The sequence below is a fragment of the Falco punctatus genome, assembly GCF_963210335.1.
Source record: "Falco punctatus genome assembly, chromosome: 8".
Taxonomy (NCBI): Eukaryota; Metazoa; Chordata; class Aves; order Falconiformes; family Falconidae; genus Falco; species Falco punctatus.
In genome coordinates, this window is record NC_137588.1 from 53,557,564 (window position 1) to 53,575,201 (window position 17,638).

The 17,638-nt window shown below is 47.9% G+C and overlaps 1 protein-coding gene across 1 annotated transcript in view; it reads left to right on the top strand.

Annotated features, from left to right (window-relative positions):
- Window positions 1-621: 621 nt before the first annotated feature.
- Window positions 622-17,638, top strand: part of UBTD2 (ubiquitin domain containing 2) — a 71,902-nt gene continuing 54,885 nt past the window's right edge. The window contains exon 1 of the mRNA XM_080398746.1: window positions 622-16,999. Coding sequence (XP_080254872.1) covers window positions 16,210-16,999 — 790 coding nt within the window. The 5' untranslated portion in view covers window positions 622-16,209. The remainder of the gene's footprint in view (window positions 17,000-17,638) is intronic.

A 17,638-nucleotide genomic window follows, 5' to 3' on the forward strand; every position in this document is an offset into this window, starting at 1 on the left:
CTGGCTCTGAGGCTGCTAGAAAGCTTCCTGATCCTTCTACAACAAAAAAAGCCCATTATATAAAGAGCCGTGGGCCAGACCGGAGGGAAATATATTCAGTCCCTGCCATTAGCTGCTGCTTCTGCCTTGGTTGTGCTATGCCCTGGCTGCCTGCGCTTGGGCTGGCAGCTGCACCAAGTTTGCCTTCCGTCAGCACAGTGCCCTCCCGGAGGAGTCCCGGTCTCGCAAGGGCTTCCTGGCAATGTAATAATAACAACAATAATAGCTGGCTTTGTTACTCTGGTATCTTAGTACACACAGCGTGTTTTAAAAGTTCACAGTCCAGCGATGCCATTAAAATCCCAATCAGTCTAATTGTAGTATTAATTCTGAGCTGAAATAGCACACCATCTACATCACGGGAAAAGTATGCAGAAAAACGCTGCCTGTCTCTCGGACTCCTGGGGCGCTTTGGATATACAGTGGCCATTTACATTCAGGTGGGCAGAAGGGTGGTTTATGATATTCTGTGCCTCCTTCTTTCCTGGGCATGACAGCTGAGACCCAGCACGTATCAGTGTCTTGACCACCACAGTGTGAATGGGGCGAACAGTAAATAAGAAGGTGCTAGCAGAGACTCGGTACAAGCAGGGGCTTTTAAGGAAGAGCCTCTTGAGCCAGAAGGGTTGGAGGAACGGATTTACTTCAAAGGTTTAAAACTGTGATATTTAAAGTCTTGGGGACAGGGACAACTGTGTGTCCTCTCAGGTCACTTCATGGTCTTGAGCACAGGGTGAGTGCACAGTAACACCAGGCTTCAAATCCCACCCCTACGCAGCTCAGCCCGGCCTCACCACACAGGCTGCAAGGAGGGGAGGTGGGCATTTAATTAGTCATTTGAACTTGGAAAACCTAAATCCGTGTGGAACTTGGGTCCTGCATGAGGAAGGACATGGAGCACCCCATCAGACAAGAGCCCAATCTCCTTCCAGCCTGGCAGCTCTGACCTTGGGCACCACTTGCAAAGTATTGCGAAATAAATTAAATCTGCAGAGCCCTTTGCCAGTGGGGAATGGGGCTCGCCAGAGCAGGGCTCTTCGGGGGCCTCTGGCCGGGAGCTGCACGAAGAGCTGCCTGGGAACGCCAGCAGTTGGCTCACGGCTTTCTCACCCTCTGCACCTGGGGAAGAAGAACCATGCTCTGATCAAAATCCACCTTCCCATCCTCACAGCAGGGTGATGGGTCAGAGGGCCGCAGCAAGCCATGGTTCCCATTCTTTGCGTTGGCCTTGTTGACTCAGTTGCACTTGTTTATTCACTGCATGTGGTTGGAAGGATGCTGTTGGCCTTGGCAAACTTGCAGCATGTCTCGCTTTGCCAGTGCTTTGTGCTTGTTTTGCTACTCTGCAGCAGGGACACAGTGGAAACTCAAGGCTTATTGCTCATATTGTGGCAAATGTAGCAGAATCCTTTGTCCAGACTGTCCCTAAAAAATCCCCTTCCACTTCAGCCCTATTCTTTAGGCCAAAAAGGAGTATGTGGATGAATTTAACAGTGGTGAACACTGGGGTTGTCTTCATTATCCACAAGGAGCATCCCCAAGGCCATATTCATGCCCAGCCGTGCTGCTGTGACTGAGAGGTCCTTCTCCAGCAGCCGAGGAGAAGCAGTGGAGATGGTAGGGGCATGAGAGAGGTCACACCACTCTTCAGGACACTCAGCAAACCTCACTTTCAAAGTGGGATGAAGGCAATTTGCGGGCTTAAGCAGCATTTTCCTGGAGGTGAACCACCGAAGCACTGCCTGGCTGAAGCCACATCCAGAGCTGCATCACCACCTTCACAGAGCCGTCCCTTTCACTGGTGAGATGGGTTTCAAGAGCTAACATATATATACAGACCTGAGTGAATCTCTCCAGTCCTCATGCATTATTCCTGTTTAAATCAACGTGTTTTACCATAGCAACTACCAAAGAAGGAATCAACAGCTTTTGAGCAAACAAACACTTATTAAAGCACCCTTCTGAAATATTTATGCTTTGTTCCCAAAAGCCCACTAAGTGCATTGACAGAGTGGTGCAGCACAGTGCTGCGTGGCACCAGGAGCATCAGGAGAGCCTTTTCTCTGCTGCCTGGCAAAGTGGAAAAAACATTCTTTGACAGTCTGTTTATCAGACCGGGAGTTTAACCGTCTCTGCACAATGTGATTGAGAAACTGGGAGGTGGATGGACGCGATTCTGTCACAGAGCAGGACAGCCTCAGTCCTTCCTTCAGTCTCAGGTCAGTCTTGAAGAGTGGCTCTAAATTATAAATTGCCTGTTTGATCAAACTCCCTGAAGAATTCACATCAAAGTCCAATGAAACAGTTTTTGTCAAAATTATTTCTGTGCTGATGTTTATAGTGAACAGAAGGAGATAAGAAATGCAAGAGGAGTTTGTGGGGTGGGAACTGGAAAGTGTTCAAGAAAGGAAACACAAACTTACGTAGAAAAATAGGGAGAAGAGACCTAAGGAAATCAAGGATGTCATGACATAAACACTCTCTTCAGCAGTGAAGGCAGCTGTGGAGGTACTTGTCCACCTCTCCCCTTGGTCCGCTTTGCTGCCACCTCAACACTGCAGATGCAGCATGGAGACTGTTCTGAGAGCACTGGCAGCATCTGGGATGGGGAGCATCCACCTGCAAACAGGACCAAGGAATGGAGGTGGGGAGCATGGAGGGAAGGAAAGACCTTTTAAATGAATTTTACTGCTGTGAAACAGCAATCTGAGAGAAGTGCACTACAGAGGGCTAGTTGTATCTCTCATCATTCATGGTTCATCATCCAGGACCTGCAGAATGGCCCTGTGGCCTCTTGTCCAAGAAAGACAAACACTGGTGATTTATTTTATGGGTGTCTGCTCTTCTGCTGTGTGTCTCCCTCCCTCAGGAAGCAAATCAGATGGCTTGCTCTTGAAAACAGCCTCCCCAAAAGCTCACTGTTTCAGGCGTGTGCTGGTATTTAACATGGCCCATATCTGTCATCTTGCGCCAAGTGTTGCTTCTTGACAATGATGGAGCTGTTCAAAGCCAGGGCCATAAACCAGAATGAAATGGTTCTGCTGAAGAAAAGTTGTTTATGATCATGCTTTCCTGGAGTTGTCAGCCAGCTCTTATGAGTAAATATTGTTTTACAACTGAAAAACTTTCATTGGGCCTGCTGTTATTGCTGTTTTTTTCCTGGGATGAGTTTTCTGCATAAATCAAGTTAGCAAGAAAATTGTGTGCTGTTACGCTGACAGGAAGGTTTAAAACACTTGAGGTGTTTAAACTGAACTGTGGGGCTTGTCAGTAACACCAAAACCTGTAACAAGACTGAAGTTGTACTAGCTGCCCTCTGCTGAGGTTTATCTATTTGCAGCTTTCAGAACAACCAGAAGCTGGACCTGGAGATGGCCACGCAAGAAAATCAGTGGACATTTTTACTTTATTTCATTCGGTAATTGGTGGATCTGTGGGGTGTTGGGTATGGATTAAAAGGTGTCCATTTCCCCCAGTGTTTTCCTTTGAAAAGAAGCAACACAATTAAGCTGTTAAGAAACAAGTGCCAGAGAACTCTAGGAGAAAGGGCTGCTGAAAGTGGGCATTGCTCACAAACGCAGCAAGGGAGTGGGTACAACTGACGGAGCAAACATCTCGGGGGGCATCAGCCTCACGAGCGGGATCTGTGCCACTCCAGGCAGGTAGACTGGAAAGATACAGATAAGATGACTGTTCCTCTTGTGCAAAGATGATGTACACACGGTCAAAGTATGTCAAACAACCTCTACCGTGAGAAGCAAGGGAATAAGAAGCAACATAAGCAAAGGCCATACTTGGATACACATTTAAATTGGCACTGCCATCAGCGTCCCAGCACTTTTTGTCCTGGGTTCATTCACTTGCAGGCACCCCCCAGTGATGCCTCCTGTACTCTGCACGCACAAATATCCGTGTACCCACGGAAAGAGGTCCTTCTAAGCAGAGGTGTACAGCGATTCAGTCCAGCTGGCTGTTTACCTTTCCTTCCTGCTGGGTTACCTGGGCCCATACAGACGCAGAGCAGAGTGGGTGGCACGGTGGCTGTAGTGAATGGCCAGGCTGTGGGGAGGCAGTCACTGCTTTCCACAGCCCCGCTGCCAGCTTAAATGCAAAGCTGACCTAAAGAGCTTGTTTTGCTCTTAGGGCACATCTCCCCTCCACAGCTCATTTACTGTGTGTAGACACATGAGCAGGATGGCATGGGATGTATGAGTTAACTCTGGCTATGTTAATGTAGCTACAGAGCCTCTTGGACAAGCAAATTTCTTTAGAAAGAGTTTGCTAATCTCAATCCTGGGTTGCAGTGTGCTCTGGACACATGCAACACAGGTGAAAAATGCGGCTATGAGGCAGGATCGCCTAAAGATTTATCCCAATGTGATAGACGATCTCAGTCCTTTCAATCCCCACTGTCACAAAATAGCAGAAAAGGGTTTGGAATCCCAACTCCTAAAATTGCTTGAAATCTCTCATTTTGCAAACCTAAGAGCTCTACTATTCAGCTATGAATTTGATATTTACAGCGCAGGAGATGAGTCAAACAGAGAAAATGCGCTGCAGCACACAGTCCACCAGTACCTGCCTAAACCACAGGCTTCCATTATCATGTCTTACTGGAATGGGAGGCAGCGCCTGCACAGAAAGGGCTCTCCAAGCTCTGTTTGCCTGCAGCAAAGCTGAGGTTTTTGAGTCAAGCTTCAGGAAAGAAGGGCAATCACTGAACTAGTTCAGTCACCCCAGGATCTATACAAAAAAACTTGTTAATAAGGACATGCTGCTGCCAGGGAGATCTTCAAGAGCTGGAGTACTGTCCCACAGTATCCGTGGGCTCAACCTGCTCTCAGATAATAGACCACATTTTCTGTAGTTTGTTTGGGGCAGTAAGACCCCCTGAAGGGCTATTCAGTGACTGACATCAATGAATGCAGGGGATAAATAATAGCAAACTGCAGCTTTGTTTTCTGGTGTTGGAAGAACATGAAGAGGGAGAATTATGTGACCATTTAACCTAAATGATGCCCAGCTGACTGTGCTAGCCTGCAGAGCCCTGTTTGTTTATCCAGTGATGCTATACACAACTATTTGGCAGGCTTTTGTCAAACTACTTCAGGAAGTTTTTCCTTAAATAAGAGAGTCCCGCTGTCCTTTGCAATATTCTCTACTGCAAGCACTCATAGATTTTTTTCCACTGAAGGTTATTACAAATCACCCAGACACTCAGCATAGAAAGATGAGGAGGAAAGGGCGCTTGCATGTATTTTTATTGCTTTGCATTTGTTGCTGCCACCTTTTCCCATTAAATCAGGCAGGCAGATGTCTAAGGAGAGGTAGCCGTCTTTCAAAAGCAGCTGTCAGATGCAGCCCTAATGTCAGCAGGAGACAAAGCCCCCAGTACTGATTGCCACAGTAAGTCGCATACCCGTGCTGGGTCACAAAACAGGGGACACTCCCCCGGGAGCGCATGCCTACAGCACACACATATGTATCACATCACACAGCACAGGGACAGGAGGTGGCCAAGGAGGAGAATGTCTCATTTACACACACACAGAGCCCACAAGGCTCTTCCTAGCAGCTTTGCAAGGTCCAGGAAGGAGCCATGGCCCTGCAGAGCAGCTGGGAACACAGAGGCAGAGGTGCCACCACCCACCCTTTCTCTCCGCTTGTCCTGCTGATTGAAGTGAAACTTATAGCCAGTGATCTCAACCTGTTCGTAGCATTAAGTTTGCTCTTTCTCTTCCAGACTTCCCCTGTGCACCCAACAGTTCATCTGTCTTTCTTTCCCCATGATATCAATCTAATAAAAGTTATTATTTTTCTCTGCCAACTTTGTCTCACTCATACCCTTAGACCATCAACATTACTTATAGACTTTACTACTAAGTACTCATGCCTTGACTTTTTTAGTACCACTGAATTTCTCCATTTATTTCCCAAACTTGATTTAGCACATTTTATCCTGCCAGTGGACAATGCTGGTTCTTTATTAGTGGACTGCCAGCCGTGTGCTCGTACTGGCCAAAGGCAGGCTATGTATGTTCTGGCTCAGTGTCAACTCAAGGCCATAACATGAGTCCCAGATTGGAGCTGCGTGGCTCAGATCGCAGGCAAACCAGGCTCCTTACACCAGCCACTAAAACATTGGCCTTACTCGGGGCAGTTGACTCCAAATCTAAACTGAAATGTTCCTCAACTGCTCTTCACATTAATCCCTCTAGCACAGCACTTCGTCTCCACCCCAGACTGAGGTGGCAGAGGGGACGCTTTGGTGGATAGAGTTTTTGCCCTTGCACAAGTTAGGCAACAATCATTTGCTTAGTTAAGAGCTGTGCTAAAACCTTTTAAAAGATATTTTTTCTGGCACAGTTACATAGGAGATTAAGGAACTCTCTAGACACAGAATGAAATTTAGCACCTTGAAAGCCCCAGGACAAGATAGGGGTGATGTTGGGCAGCCAATGTGTCTTATGCCTGAAGAGAGCAGAATTTCCAAAGCACTTGCAGGAGCCGTTTCGACCGTTCATCGCAGGTGGAGCCAGACTTTCAAGGGAGGTATGCTGCCCCTTGGCCCATAGGGCAAGGGGAAAGGTGACGTACCTTAGTCCTGAGATGATGGGCATGAGCTCTAATCACAAATTTTGACTTACTTGTTCTGAATCTCATGATCTGACATGTCATTTCCATTTCATGCTACACAACAGTTGGCATTGGCTATAGTCTGGCTCACCCTAGTGGTCTGAAGCTTAATGAGATGTATGTAATACTCTGTAATTGCTTTGGGTGATTTAAGTATTAATGAAAAGTCATCCAGTCACTTTTGAGCAGTTAAATTAAAAGCAAACTGGATTTTGCTAACTATGATATGTTTCCAGGTGATAAATGCTTTTTAACAAATCTCATAAAACCTCCTCTTTCTGCTGCACTGAATGAAATTGGGATTTTTATGGTTCTTTTTAATAGTTCCTCAAATAATTTCATCACCATAAAGTCTCCTTCTGGACAGAAATTTAATAAAAAGCTGAATTGTTGTGAAAGGTATGAGCATGATCTCATCTTGCCCACTCTTATTCCAAGACCTTGTAAATGTATTCCTAACAGTCTGAGAGTTAATAATTAATAAATGAAATAAATTACTTGGAAATTTCAGGCTTGCACTGTGCTCTCCCCACCTGCCTGGCCAATGATAATTAACACTCTCATGTTCAAGTCAGATGCCCTGATGCCTCTGTGGTCCGCTGTAACCAGCTGCACTACCCAGCTGGAGATGTGGAGTGTCCTGTGTGTCCCATCATGACCATGCCTGTGCCTTTGGCACCAGCGGGGCCTCGTCTCTTTGTAAAGCTGCACCAGTGTGAATTTGCTGGGTTCAGACCCAGGCAAAAGTGCACCTAAATAAATCCAACAGAAAACACCTGGTCCTTCTTGCAGGTCATAACATGTCAAAACAACAGCCCAAGCACATGAGCTATCATGTGGACCATGACCGAATCAGCAAGGTGAGAGTACCAAAGTTCCCAGTGCAGTGGATGGTCTGTGTTCTGACGCTCCAATTCCTTTTCAAAGTTAAGAGTTGCAAGTTCAAAGCTGCCAGAAACCCTTGAATGCATCTGCATCCTTCTATGGGCCATAGGTGTCCTCACAGACCAGTTTGCGTGCATAACCAACATTTTAGAGTGTCACAATCCATCTCACGATTCGGCAGCCTTACTATAGTGTTCTGCACCTCAGATGAGCAAACACAGTATCAGGAAATAACCCCTGTTCAGTAGCATGAGGTTTAGAGATAATTGCTGCAAAACCATGGTCTTACTTTTTCTGCAGACCTGCGTGAGAGGCACCACTCATTGAAATGAGCAGGCGTGGGTAAAGCAGCTCAGAGGTTTGTTACGATCAGCCAGACTGTGTCTGTGGCGTGGAGGCCAGGACTTTCCAGCTCCCCGCCTGGGCAATGCCTGTCGGTGTCTGGGCTCCATTTCAGAGGGATGCTGCTTTGCTCCATCATGAAATCTTCCCTCACACAAAGCATCATCTGGTGCATGGGCTAGAAAGGAGCTGCACATGCAGGCTGGAATAAGAGAAGAGCACCTGTGGAAATGTGTGGATGTCCTTAAGTCAGCAGAGTTAATGGAATTCATCCCAGAGCACTTGTGAACCAGCCAAGGAAATGTCTAAAGCATTAGTAAATATCTCTGCGAAGCGATGGTGGCAGGTCCCCAGGGACAGGAGAAATGAACAGTGTCCTAGCTTGGAAAAAGAGAAAAAAAGGCCCCATGAGTTATCCATCAGCCTGCCTAACTCTATTTCTTGGAAAGATACTGGAACAAATTATTAAATAATCAATACAAACACCTAGAAGATAATAAAATGACAAGAAAAAGCCAGCATGGATTTCTCAAGAACAAATCACATCAAATCAATCTAATTTCCTCCTCTGACAGAATAACAGGCCCGGTGGACAAGGGAGAAGCAGATGTGATACATCCTGACTGTAAAAAGACTGTGTACTCAGTATTACATGACAGTCTCATGAACAAATTAGGGACATGTGAAGAAAATAGGAACATAAACAAAATCATCATAATCTGGGTGCATAAGCAGGAGAAAAACCCATTTCCCAACAGGCCATTTCGAGTGGGGACATTGGAGCCTGGTTTGTTCATCATGCCCATTAATAACTGCTTTGTATGATAGCAAAGATAATACAGTTTTATAAGCTGGGAGCTATTGTAAACAATGTGGAGGACAGGATCTGAATTCAAATTAATCTAGATAATGGGGTGAAAGCTGTAAGCGAAAACTCCATGAGGACAAATGCGAAATACGGTGCTTAGGCAAGAAAAATCGAATGTACAAATACAAAATGAGAAATAACTAACAAAGCATCACTGAAAGGATGATGATACCAATTACTTTATCACTTCTGCCTGTGTGCAGAGTATTTCTTTTCTGATTACAATGGTTAACCTAGAATTTACTGCTGTGTGCTGATACTGTTGATGTTGACAGAGCTGGTGTAAGCTCACACTCTTTTATTTTCGGCAAAGAAATTTTCTTCCAAGGTTTATTCATTAAACGGTAACTTTCTTGGGCGGAGCTTAAGTGGAGAAAAAAGCTAATGTTGCACAGTAGAAATGATCCCCTTCTCATTTAAGGCAGAGTTTCTCTTTCAGGACAGCAGTACTGTATGCAGTGTGCTGTCATGTGCCCATGAGCCCTCTGAGCCCTGGACCATCTACCCCCGAAGGACAGACTTCACTGTGCTCATCCAGCTCAGCCCTTGTACCAAGCATTGCGTGCTGGCTAAGCCAAAAGACAGAGGAAACCTCAGAAATGGTCACTTATCGGTTTCCATTCCCAAAAAGGTGTTCCTTTTTAGATCCAGCAGCAAGGGTCTTGTGGCTCAAGGTTTAAGAGGTTTTCATTTTCCATACCCAGCAATGTGATGCTCCCATTTACTAATATCAAGATTTAAACCATTTTCCCATCTCTTCAGATTTTTCCTATCATGAGTGGCTTTGGTCAGCAGATTGCAGGTGTGATGTGAGGTGACATGAATCCAGGCTGTGGTGTTAACTATAGCACAACAGAGGAGGTTTCCTAGTAGAAATATTTGTGATCATTCCTTAGTACCACTTTTCCTGAACTGGCATCCTTTGAGGTTCCCAACTCTGCCAGAGTCGCTCTAATCCCTCTGTCCCTTCAGTTTAAATCACTGGAGGTGGTTTGTGGAAGAGTGCAGAATGCTGAAGTGGAAATTAAAGCAACACCTACTTATCAGAATTCGTGGATTATTAAACTTGGCTCTGTGTCTCTCACTGGGTTCCTCATATGCACTGGAGGCCACGTCTCCACCAGGACAGGCCAAGGAGGGTTGCTTACACCATGCTCCTTCGCACACAGATGTGTTATTTTCCTCAATTCATACAAAGACTATCTAATAAGATGGAGAAACTGCCTCTTTGTTTATTGGAAATATAACAATAGGATCCTATTCTAAATCCCGAGGCAGCATAGGAGACAAACAACTCGTCATGAACCAAGGTCTCTTGTTGTCATTACTGGTTTTTTTAATATCAGCATCAAAAGTTCAAAACAGATTTTCAGCCAAGTTTATCATCCCTGATACAATTCCACCAACTCAATAGAGGTACAATATATATGAAATAAACTTCTCCTCAGAGATGATACCGATGAGACAAGCTTTTGACATACATCCAGGCAAAGTCATCCAACAATTCAGTGTGAACGTACCCTGCCATGCTGGGGATCTGGTTTTGGTTGGGTTTTTTTTTTTTTTTTTCCTTTCCATGCAAAGCTCAGTCCTATAAAAGAGAACAAAATATTTCACCTCTGAATACTGTATGTCACCGTTGGGAACTGTGAGCTGACAAGAATCTGGGAGCAGAGAAGTATCACTCCTCTTCTTGGTAGCATCTGGTGACTGATAGCTACTATTGTCACTGTCGTGACTTCTGGTTTTCTCTGTAAGACTGGTAGAAACGAACAGGTCTGGGGCTTATGCTCATTCACCCCTCACCCTTCACCTCTGCCTCCCCTCTGCTGCCGCAGGGATGGAGCAGGAGGTCCTGACCCCCGTGGCTGTGGTGCCTCTCCTCTGGATGTCCTGCAAACCTCTGGGCTGGGGAGCGACTGGCAGTGCCAGTGTCCCTGACCTGCCCCATGTGTGCAGTGAGACCTTGTCCTGTCCTCTGTTTCCATTTCCCTTCTGGGAAAGCACCTGCCCAGACACACACACTGCTGTGACATGCTCCCAGCACAGAGCAGGGAGAAAAAGCAACAGCTTGGCCAGATGTTTCCTACCGGTGAGGAGAGCGGAGGAGGAATGAATATCCCACCGCAGTACAACTGCAGTCCAAGCAAACACTTCCTGAGCATGTGCATCTTCTTCCAGCTCACAGCCCATAAGAATGCTCAAGATACAAATCTCAAATATTTGGAATATTAACATCTATCAGTTTCACACATTCCTTAAAGTAGCATATTTCTTGCATGACTGATCCTGCCATATGGGAACGTTAGCCTGTACCATTACCATCTGGCTCAGCCTTGATTTTATCAAAGGCAATTTGACAGGAGGTAGCATCTTTCCTTTTCCACCCCTCCTTCTCCTCCCGCCAAAACCTGTATGATTTCTCCTCAAATGAACCCAATTTTCAGTCCTGTGTTAGAAGGTTGTCTGTATATTCTGTCTAGAAAATAGCTCTTTGATTTCAAATGCTTTGCATTTGGGAAGCAGAGCAAAAACCCAAGAACAAGGGAACTCCCAAACTTCTTCCCCAAAGAAATTTTTGGTGCTCATTAGCACAAAACCAAGAGAGAAGCAATTGGTCCTGGGTGTTCGGCATTTCTTCCACTCCCTACTCAATTACATGCTCCATGAAAAAAAATTTTCCCTGATTAGCCCTGACTTACCCTGTTACCGTTGCAAGTATGTGTCTTCATTTGTGCGCAACAAAAAGGAAAAAAAAAAGGAAATCCAGATCTCTTGCCCTGTTTCTTCTCACTTACTCATGACCACAGATATTTTTGTCATGCCCCCTGCTATGTTTTATTTTTCTAAAGTAAACTACATCCTACATCCCCCTGTCTTCCCTTTGAAACTTCAGTGTCCTTTCAGGTGGAGATACGGGATCCTGAGTGAGCCCTCCAGATACTAATGCAATATTGATAATAGCAGCAAATGCAGGAACGGTAATAGCACAACGCATCGTGTGGCCTGCCCTTCTGTGCTGGCGCAGTGACCCAGAGCCTGGAGAACAGCTCCTGCCGCATCAGAGCAGTTTGCAGGTAGGCTGGGGGCCCTCAGCCACGGCAGCTCTTTGTCCCGCTGCCACTAATCCTCTTCATTATTTAGCAGGGCCAATACGTATGCTCCTGCACCCACCCAGGCAGAGAATCAATTCAAATGCAGCTGAAAGAGGAGAACTTGTCCACAAACAGCAGGTCATAATGAGATAAGGTTCTCACAGCTTCTATTGCAGCTGATTAGCAAAGCTGGCACTTGGTATGCTTCAACAGCACTGTCCAGCTTTGGAAAGACACTTAAATCCAGCGCCATAACAATAACAGCAGGACGTGAATGACTGTTTGGCTGCAGATTAGCAAGAAAGCTCTTCAAATGTCATTGTAATAATAATATTTTTTTTTAAATCACTTAAAATGCACAATTTATTTTGCCTGTCGTGTTTCCACGTGTAGTCAGGAAGGTCACCACAGGAGGGAAGCAGTGTTTCACTTTTGTTTGTTTAGTAGGCAAGCTAAGTTAAAAAAAAAAAAAAAAAAGGTCTATTTTGACCATTAGAAACATCTTCCTGATGTGACAAAGCAATAAATATCTTTTATTTGGAGAATTCAAGTTGACAGGAGCTGGTTGTGATGGTGGATTTAAAAAATCCTGCTTTCAGAACAGCTTGCAGAATTCAGAATTCATTAAAAACGAGAAGCATGTTTAAAAAGAAGAGCAGCAATAAAGCTGTCATGGAACAGAAAATGAAAGTGGACAACTCACTTGCCAGCTGCCTTCATGTGTGCCTGTCAGGAGGGTACCTGCTGGCCAACAGCTAATGCTTTACGATGTATGGTCCCTCTACCCAGTTAAAAGAATGAATTTGGAAATCCTTGATTTGCAGTGCGAACAAGAAATGGAACTTGTAGTGGAATTGCTTATACACCTGTAGCCGAAAGTTAGAGCAACTCTTTTTCCACACAAATTGTTTTGAGAAACACAATCTCACAAAGTTCTGGTTTTAAACATGTGAATGAAGGGAGAAATAATCTGATTAAACTCTGGACTGATTCATTTATCCATTTTCAAGGTTTTCAGACTAAAAAGCAAAATGTTTCCACAGTCCCTATAAAATAACATCAGTGCTGAAATGTTCAATGAAAAATGAGCCTTTCCTCAACAGCCTTTCTGTCGGTGGAGGATAGTGCCACTGCTGCGTTCTGGGCACCTGGGACTCCTGCAAAGTGGAACTGCCAGCAAGCAGTATTTGGGGGAATTTCCTTCTGTTATTAACACAGAAGATATAAAGAGCCTGCCAAAGCAGTCCACAGGAGTAGGTGTAGGGCTTTGCAGAGGTCAGGAGAGAAAGGTAACCTGCTCTCCACAGCTATACACTCTCCAGTCTATGGAAGTTCCCTCAGAAGCTCAAACTTCCCATCCCAGGATTTCCTGCTGCAGAGGTGTGTGCCAGGGCATTCGGAGTGATGTGTTTGTGCTCCTGGAGCTGTGCTGAAGGACATGCACTACCACAGGCACAGGGCAGGCACAGGCAGGACTAGGCAGACATTCACTCTGTTTGTCCTCGGCCAGCTCTGGGTGTCCCAATGTCTGATGGGGCTCCTCAGCACAGGGACTCGCCCGTGCAGTACTTTTCTTTCCCTTGGTCATTCCAGGCAAACAAACTCTGTCCGGTTTAACATCATTTTGACACAGCTTTGTGGTCTCTAGGTGGTGGAGATTGACACCAGTCGGTTTGGTATGGCTTTCTACGGGACAGATTGTACTAGCTTGGAAGCAGCCTAAGAGTCGCTGGTGGGAATTTTGGAGAAGGAACCAGCGTTCCTCAAAAAAGCATCTAAATGTAAGTGCTGTGCATCACATGGGGGTAGGGAAACCTCTGTCATGTCGCCTGTGAAATTGAGGCTACAGCCTCATTAGCTTTCAGGAAGAGCAACCATGTGGAAGTAAACCTGAAAATAGCAACTTGCTGTATTTCTTAAGACTCTCCGAGGAGGAAGACGGGCTTGGCATCACACGATGGTTGGACTCCACGGTTCTTTCCTGCTTCTGCTTCCTGTGGGACCTTCGGCAAATAACCTCATCTCTTGTGTCTCCCCTTCCCATCTGTCAAAGGAGGATGAAAGAGACCTGGGTAGACTTTCACTTACAGTGATAAGACTTTGATACTACAGTCCTAGGTAGCACTGGTAAAAGTCAAACTGTTGATGCCTGACATAGAAGTTTCAGCACTGGTGCAATTTGTTAGCACCTCATGCTTGTTCCCACACAAAGCTGAATCATCAGAGAACAGAGATTTATCATACTGTATCATCATGTGATGGCAAAACCCACCACCATTGACTGCGAGAAAACAGTGAGATCTCAGCTGGAGAGAAAAACTGGTGAAGTATACAAAATATTTTAATATATAGGAATATATAGGAAATAACCCTGGCAATACATACATAGATCAATTTAGGCCTTTTCTGCATGCTGCATTCCTTGGCCACAAACCGCACTGCTCTGGCCCTCCTGGTATAACATGCAGTCCAGTAGCATCTTGTGCCGAAGGAATATCCTTTAGCCGTTAACACCGTAGGGTTTCTGACCCACAGAGAATCATTTCCAACCATATAGGGCAGTCATACCTGTGTGGAATAGTCAATTCATTACACTATTTAATTTGTGAAATGACACTTCTGATCTACAAAGTGTTTCACATCCCACACATTGCAGGCAGTTAACAAGAAACAGAGAGTAAGAATTAATTAATCTGAGCCATACCCCCAAGAGATATGTAGACAAACATTAATCTACTGATAGAAATAGAGCAACTGAGGTTGTGCGACTTGTCTAAGGCCACAGTGGGAACCTAGGGCAGAGCAGAAATTAGAGTGCAGCAATTCTGACTGCAAAGCTCAGTCTTGCCTCTCATGAAACTTATTTTCAGGAGGAATATAATCTTTGAAATACACCATGCATTTAGAAAAAGTCATGGTTTGTCTTCTGTACTTCATTAGTGTGTTGCAAGTGCCTCCTGATACATGGGTTCAGGCTGTAAAATATTGACTTTGGCCATCTTGAGTGTTCATATACACAGAAATACACTCATATATATATTACATACAGCACGTGCGTGACAACAAGGTATCTGACGAAAGAGTTTAGTAGCAAATATGCAGAATAACGAGTGGTGATGTGTTACTGCACAGCTCTGCAAGCAGGCTGCTGTCCGGGTGCGGACACACATTCCCACGCCAGCTAGCTGGAGTACTGCAGCCACCCTGTTGCGGAACAGAGTCACGTTGCATTTAAGCCCACTCAGCCTCACTGACGGGCATTTTTGGAATCCCACTGGGAAGGATGATATCCAGAGGTAGAAGGCCCCCCAGTACACATCCCGAGTGCTTCACCACAATCCATGCTTTCTCTGCAGAATCCTCATATTCTGATGATGATATACCCACGTCAACACCTACTGTCATGAAAATTTGCAAACATCCTCAACTTTCTTTCATATTGCTACAATTTGGAAGAAATTACATTCAATCAAAAAAAAAAAAATACCCGACATACCTTTGATTATACCTGTGTATGTTCAGGCAAACTTTCGGGTACAACCTGAAAAGAAAACTAGAACAACTGAGCTCTATGTGTTTCCTTTATCTGGTTTAAATGCCTGCACAGACAAGGAATTTTTGCCTTCCTTGTAATTAGTGTACATGTGTTCAGACTCAGATAATCTTTTCCTTATTTTTTTTACCAGTCCTGACCTTCCTATTCGGACCCGTGAAGCAGACCAGCTCTACGTCTTTTGGTTCTCAGATGATGAAGTGCTCGGCATTTGGCACTTGGCTTATCTCATACGTTTGGGATTATAATTATCGACACAAGTGCCTTCCCAAAGGCTGGCTGATCTTTCGGTATGAAGGTTATGTAGGAAAATTAATGGTAGAAACACAGATTTGTCCATCTGTTCCTTTCACTGTGGTGACTATGAGCTCTACAAACAACTGTGCTATTTCAATTCTAAAAAATACATTTGCAACGTCATCTTTAAGGAGGTAAAATACGCTCAGCTTGAGTTTTGTTTTCTGCCGGTTTGTGTATCAGAGCAGTAAGCTGCTGTGCATAGCAGAGCATGCGGGAAACCCAGAGCACAGCCTGTTACCATGCTGTATTTATTGCACTGTCTGCTTCTATTTTTCAGCGTCCTGCCTTGTTGCTGGCTGTTTCAAAGCGCTCCGGAGCATCCGATAGCGGACAAACCGTAACTCCTCGCACCCAGGGTGGGATTGCTGCTGCAGCAAGGTGACCCCGCCAGGCATGCAGCACCCAACTCAAACTTTCCTTCCCCGAGGACTGAAGCCAGGTGCCGGTTGACCCAGCACCGCTGATTTTGCTGAGTTTTTCTGTCGCTTTCCATGGACAGCCCGCTAACGCAGAGCCGGCTGGATGCTCAGCGGGACGCAGGTCTATCCCCGAGCTGCCTGCACGATCTTTCCACGTGTAGGCGGAACAACAGGGCGGCCGCGGGCAGCCCCGGCTGCACCGTGACAGAAAATAAACCCATCCCGGCACCACGGCCCGGCCGGCCCAGCCAGGCGGGCCCTGCCCCGGCGAGCCCGGAGGCCGCACCGCAGCGCTGCCCGCAGCCGGGAAGGCCGGCTCCGCGCCCCCGGCCCGGCCCACCGCCCCCCGCCTGCTCCGGCCCCGCGGCCCCCGCCCCAGGGCCGCCCGCCGCCTGCTCCCGGGGCTTCGCCCTGCCCCGCGGGGCTGCTGCCCCCGCCGCCGCCCGGCGGACGACCCCGGGCTGGGCGGGCTGCAGCTGGGCCCGGCCCGACCCGCCAGCCGCCGCGGCGCAGGGCCAGGCGGGGCGGCGGGACCCCTCCGCCCGGTGCGGGCCGGGGCCGGGGCCGGGGCTGGGGCTGGGGCCGGGGCCGGGGCCGGGGCCGGGGGCGGTCCCCGGCGGGCCGGAGGCGGAGCCGTGCGGCGGGAGGAGGCCGCGCCTCGGGGGCGGTGTTGCAGACCGAGGAGGCGGCTCCGGAGCCATCGCGCCTGCCCGGCCGGCGGCGGAGCTCGGCTACAGGGGGAGGGGGGTGGGGGGGCGGCTCGGCGGCGGGTCTGCGGGCCGGGCGGGCCCCATGGGAGGGTGTGTGGGCTCCCACCACGACTCCTCGGGCAGCCTCAACGAGAACTCGGACGGCACCGGAGGTGAGCGCTGGGCCCGGGGGCTGCTGGGGGGGCGGGCTGGCCGGCCGCCCCCGGCGCGGCGGGGGGACCCCGGGGCGGGCGCTGCGGGCCGGGGCCTGCGGCGGGGCCGGGCCCGGCGCCGGGCGGGGACGGGGGGGCCGCGCTGCCCTCGCCGGGCTCGGTGCGCCGCGCCCCGCTTCCCCCCGCCCAGCGCCCGGCCCGGTGCGGCCGCTCGGGCCGCAACTTTCCCGGGGCGGCGGGGCCGTGCGGGAGCTCGGCGGGGCGCCCGGGTGGGCACAGCCCCGCGGGCAGAACCCCCGGCCCCGGTGTGTGCGGGGGCCCCGCGGTCGGCCCGGCGCGGCCCGGGGGCAGGCGGCGGGTGCAGTGAGGGCAGCCTGGGGAGAGGGCCTGCCTGCGGCTCCCCAACTTTGTTTTTCTTGGGCTCAGCTCCTTGTGGTGTGCGGAGAGTAATTCTTCAGGCAACTTAGAGCCTGGCACCGCTGCGGGTTTGGGTTTTATTTTGCTTTTTATTCCCTCCAAGAAAGATGGATGCTTTCCGGCAGCCTAAGTCACCCACGCTAAATAATCCATTTCCAGCGACTTCAGGTGTTGGAGCAGCGTGTTCTCTCGCTCGTGTGCAAGTGCACACCTACTTAGCCG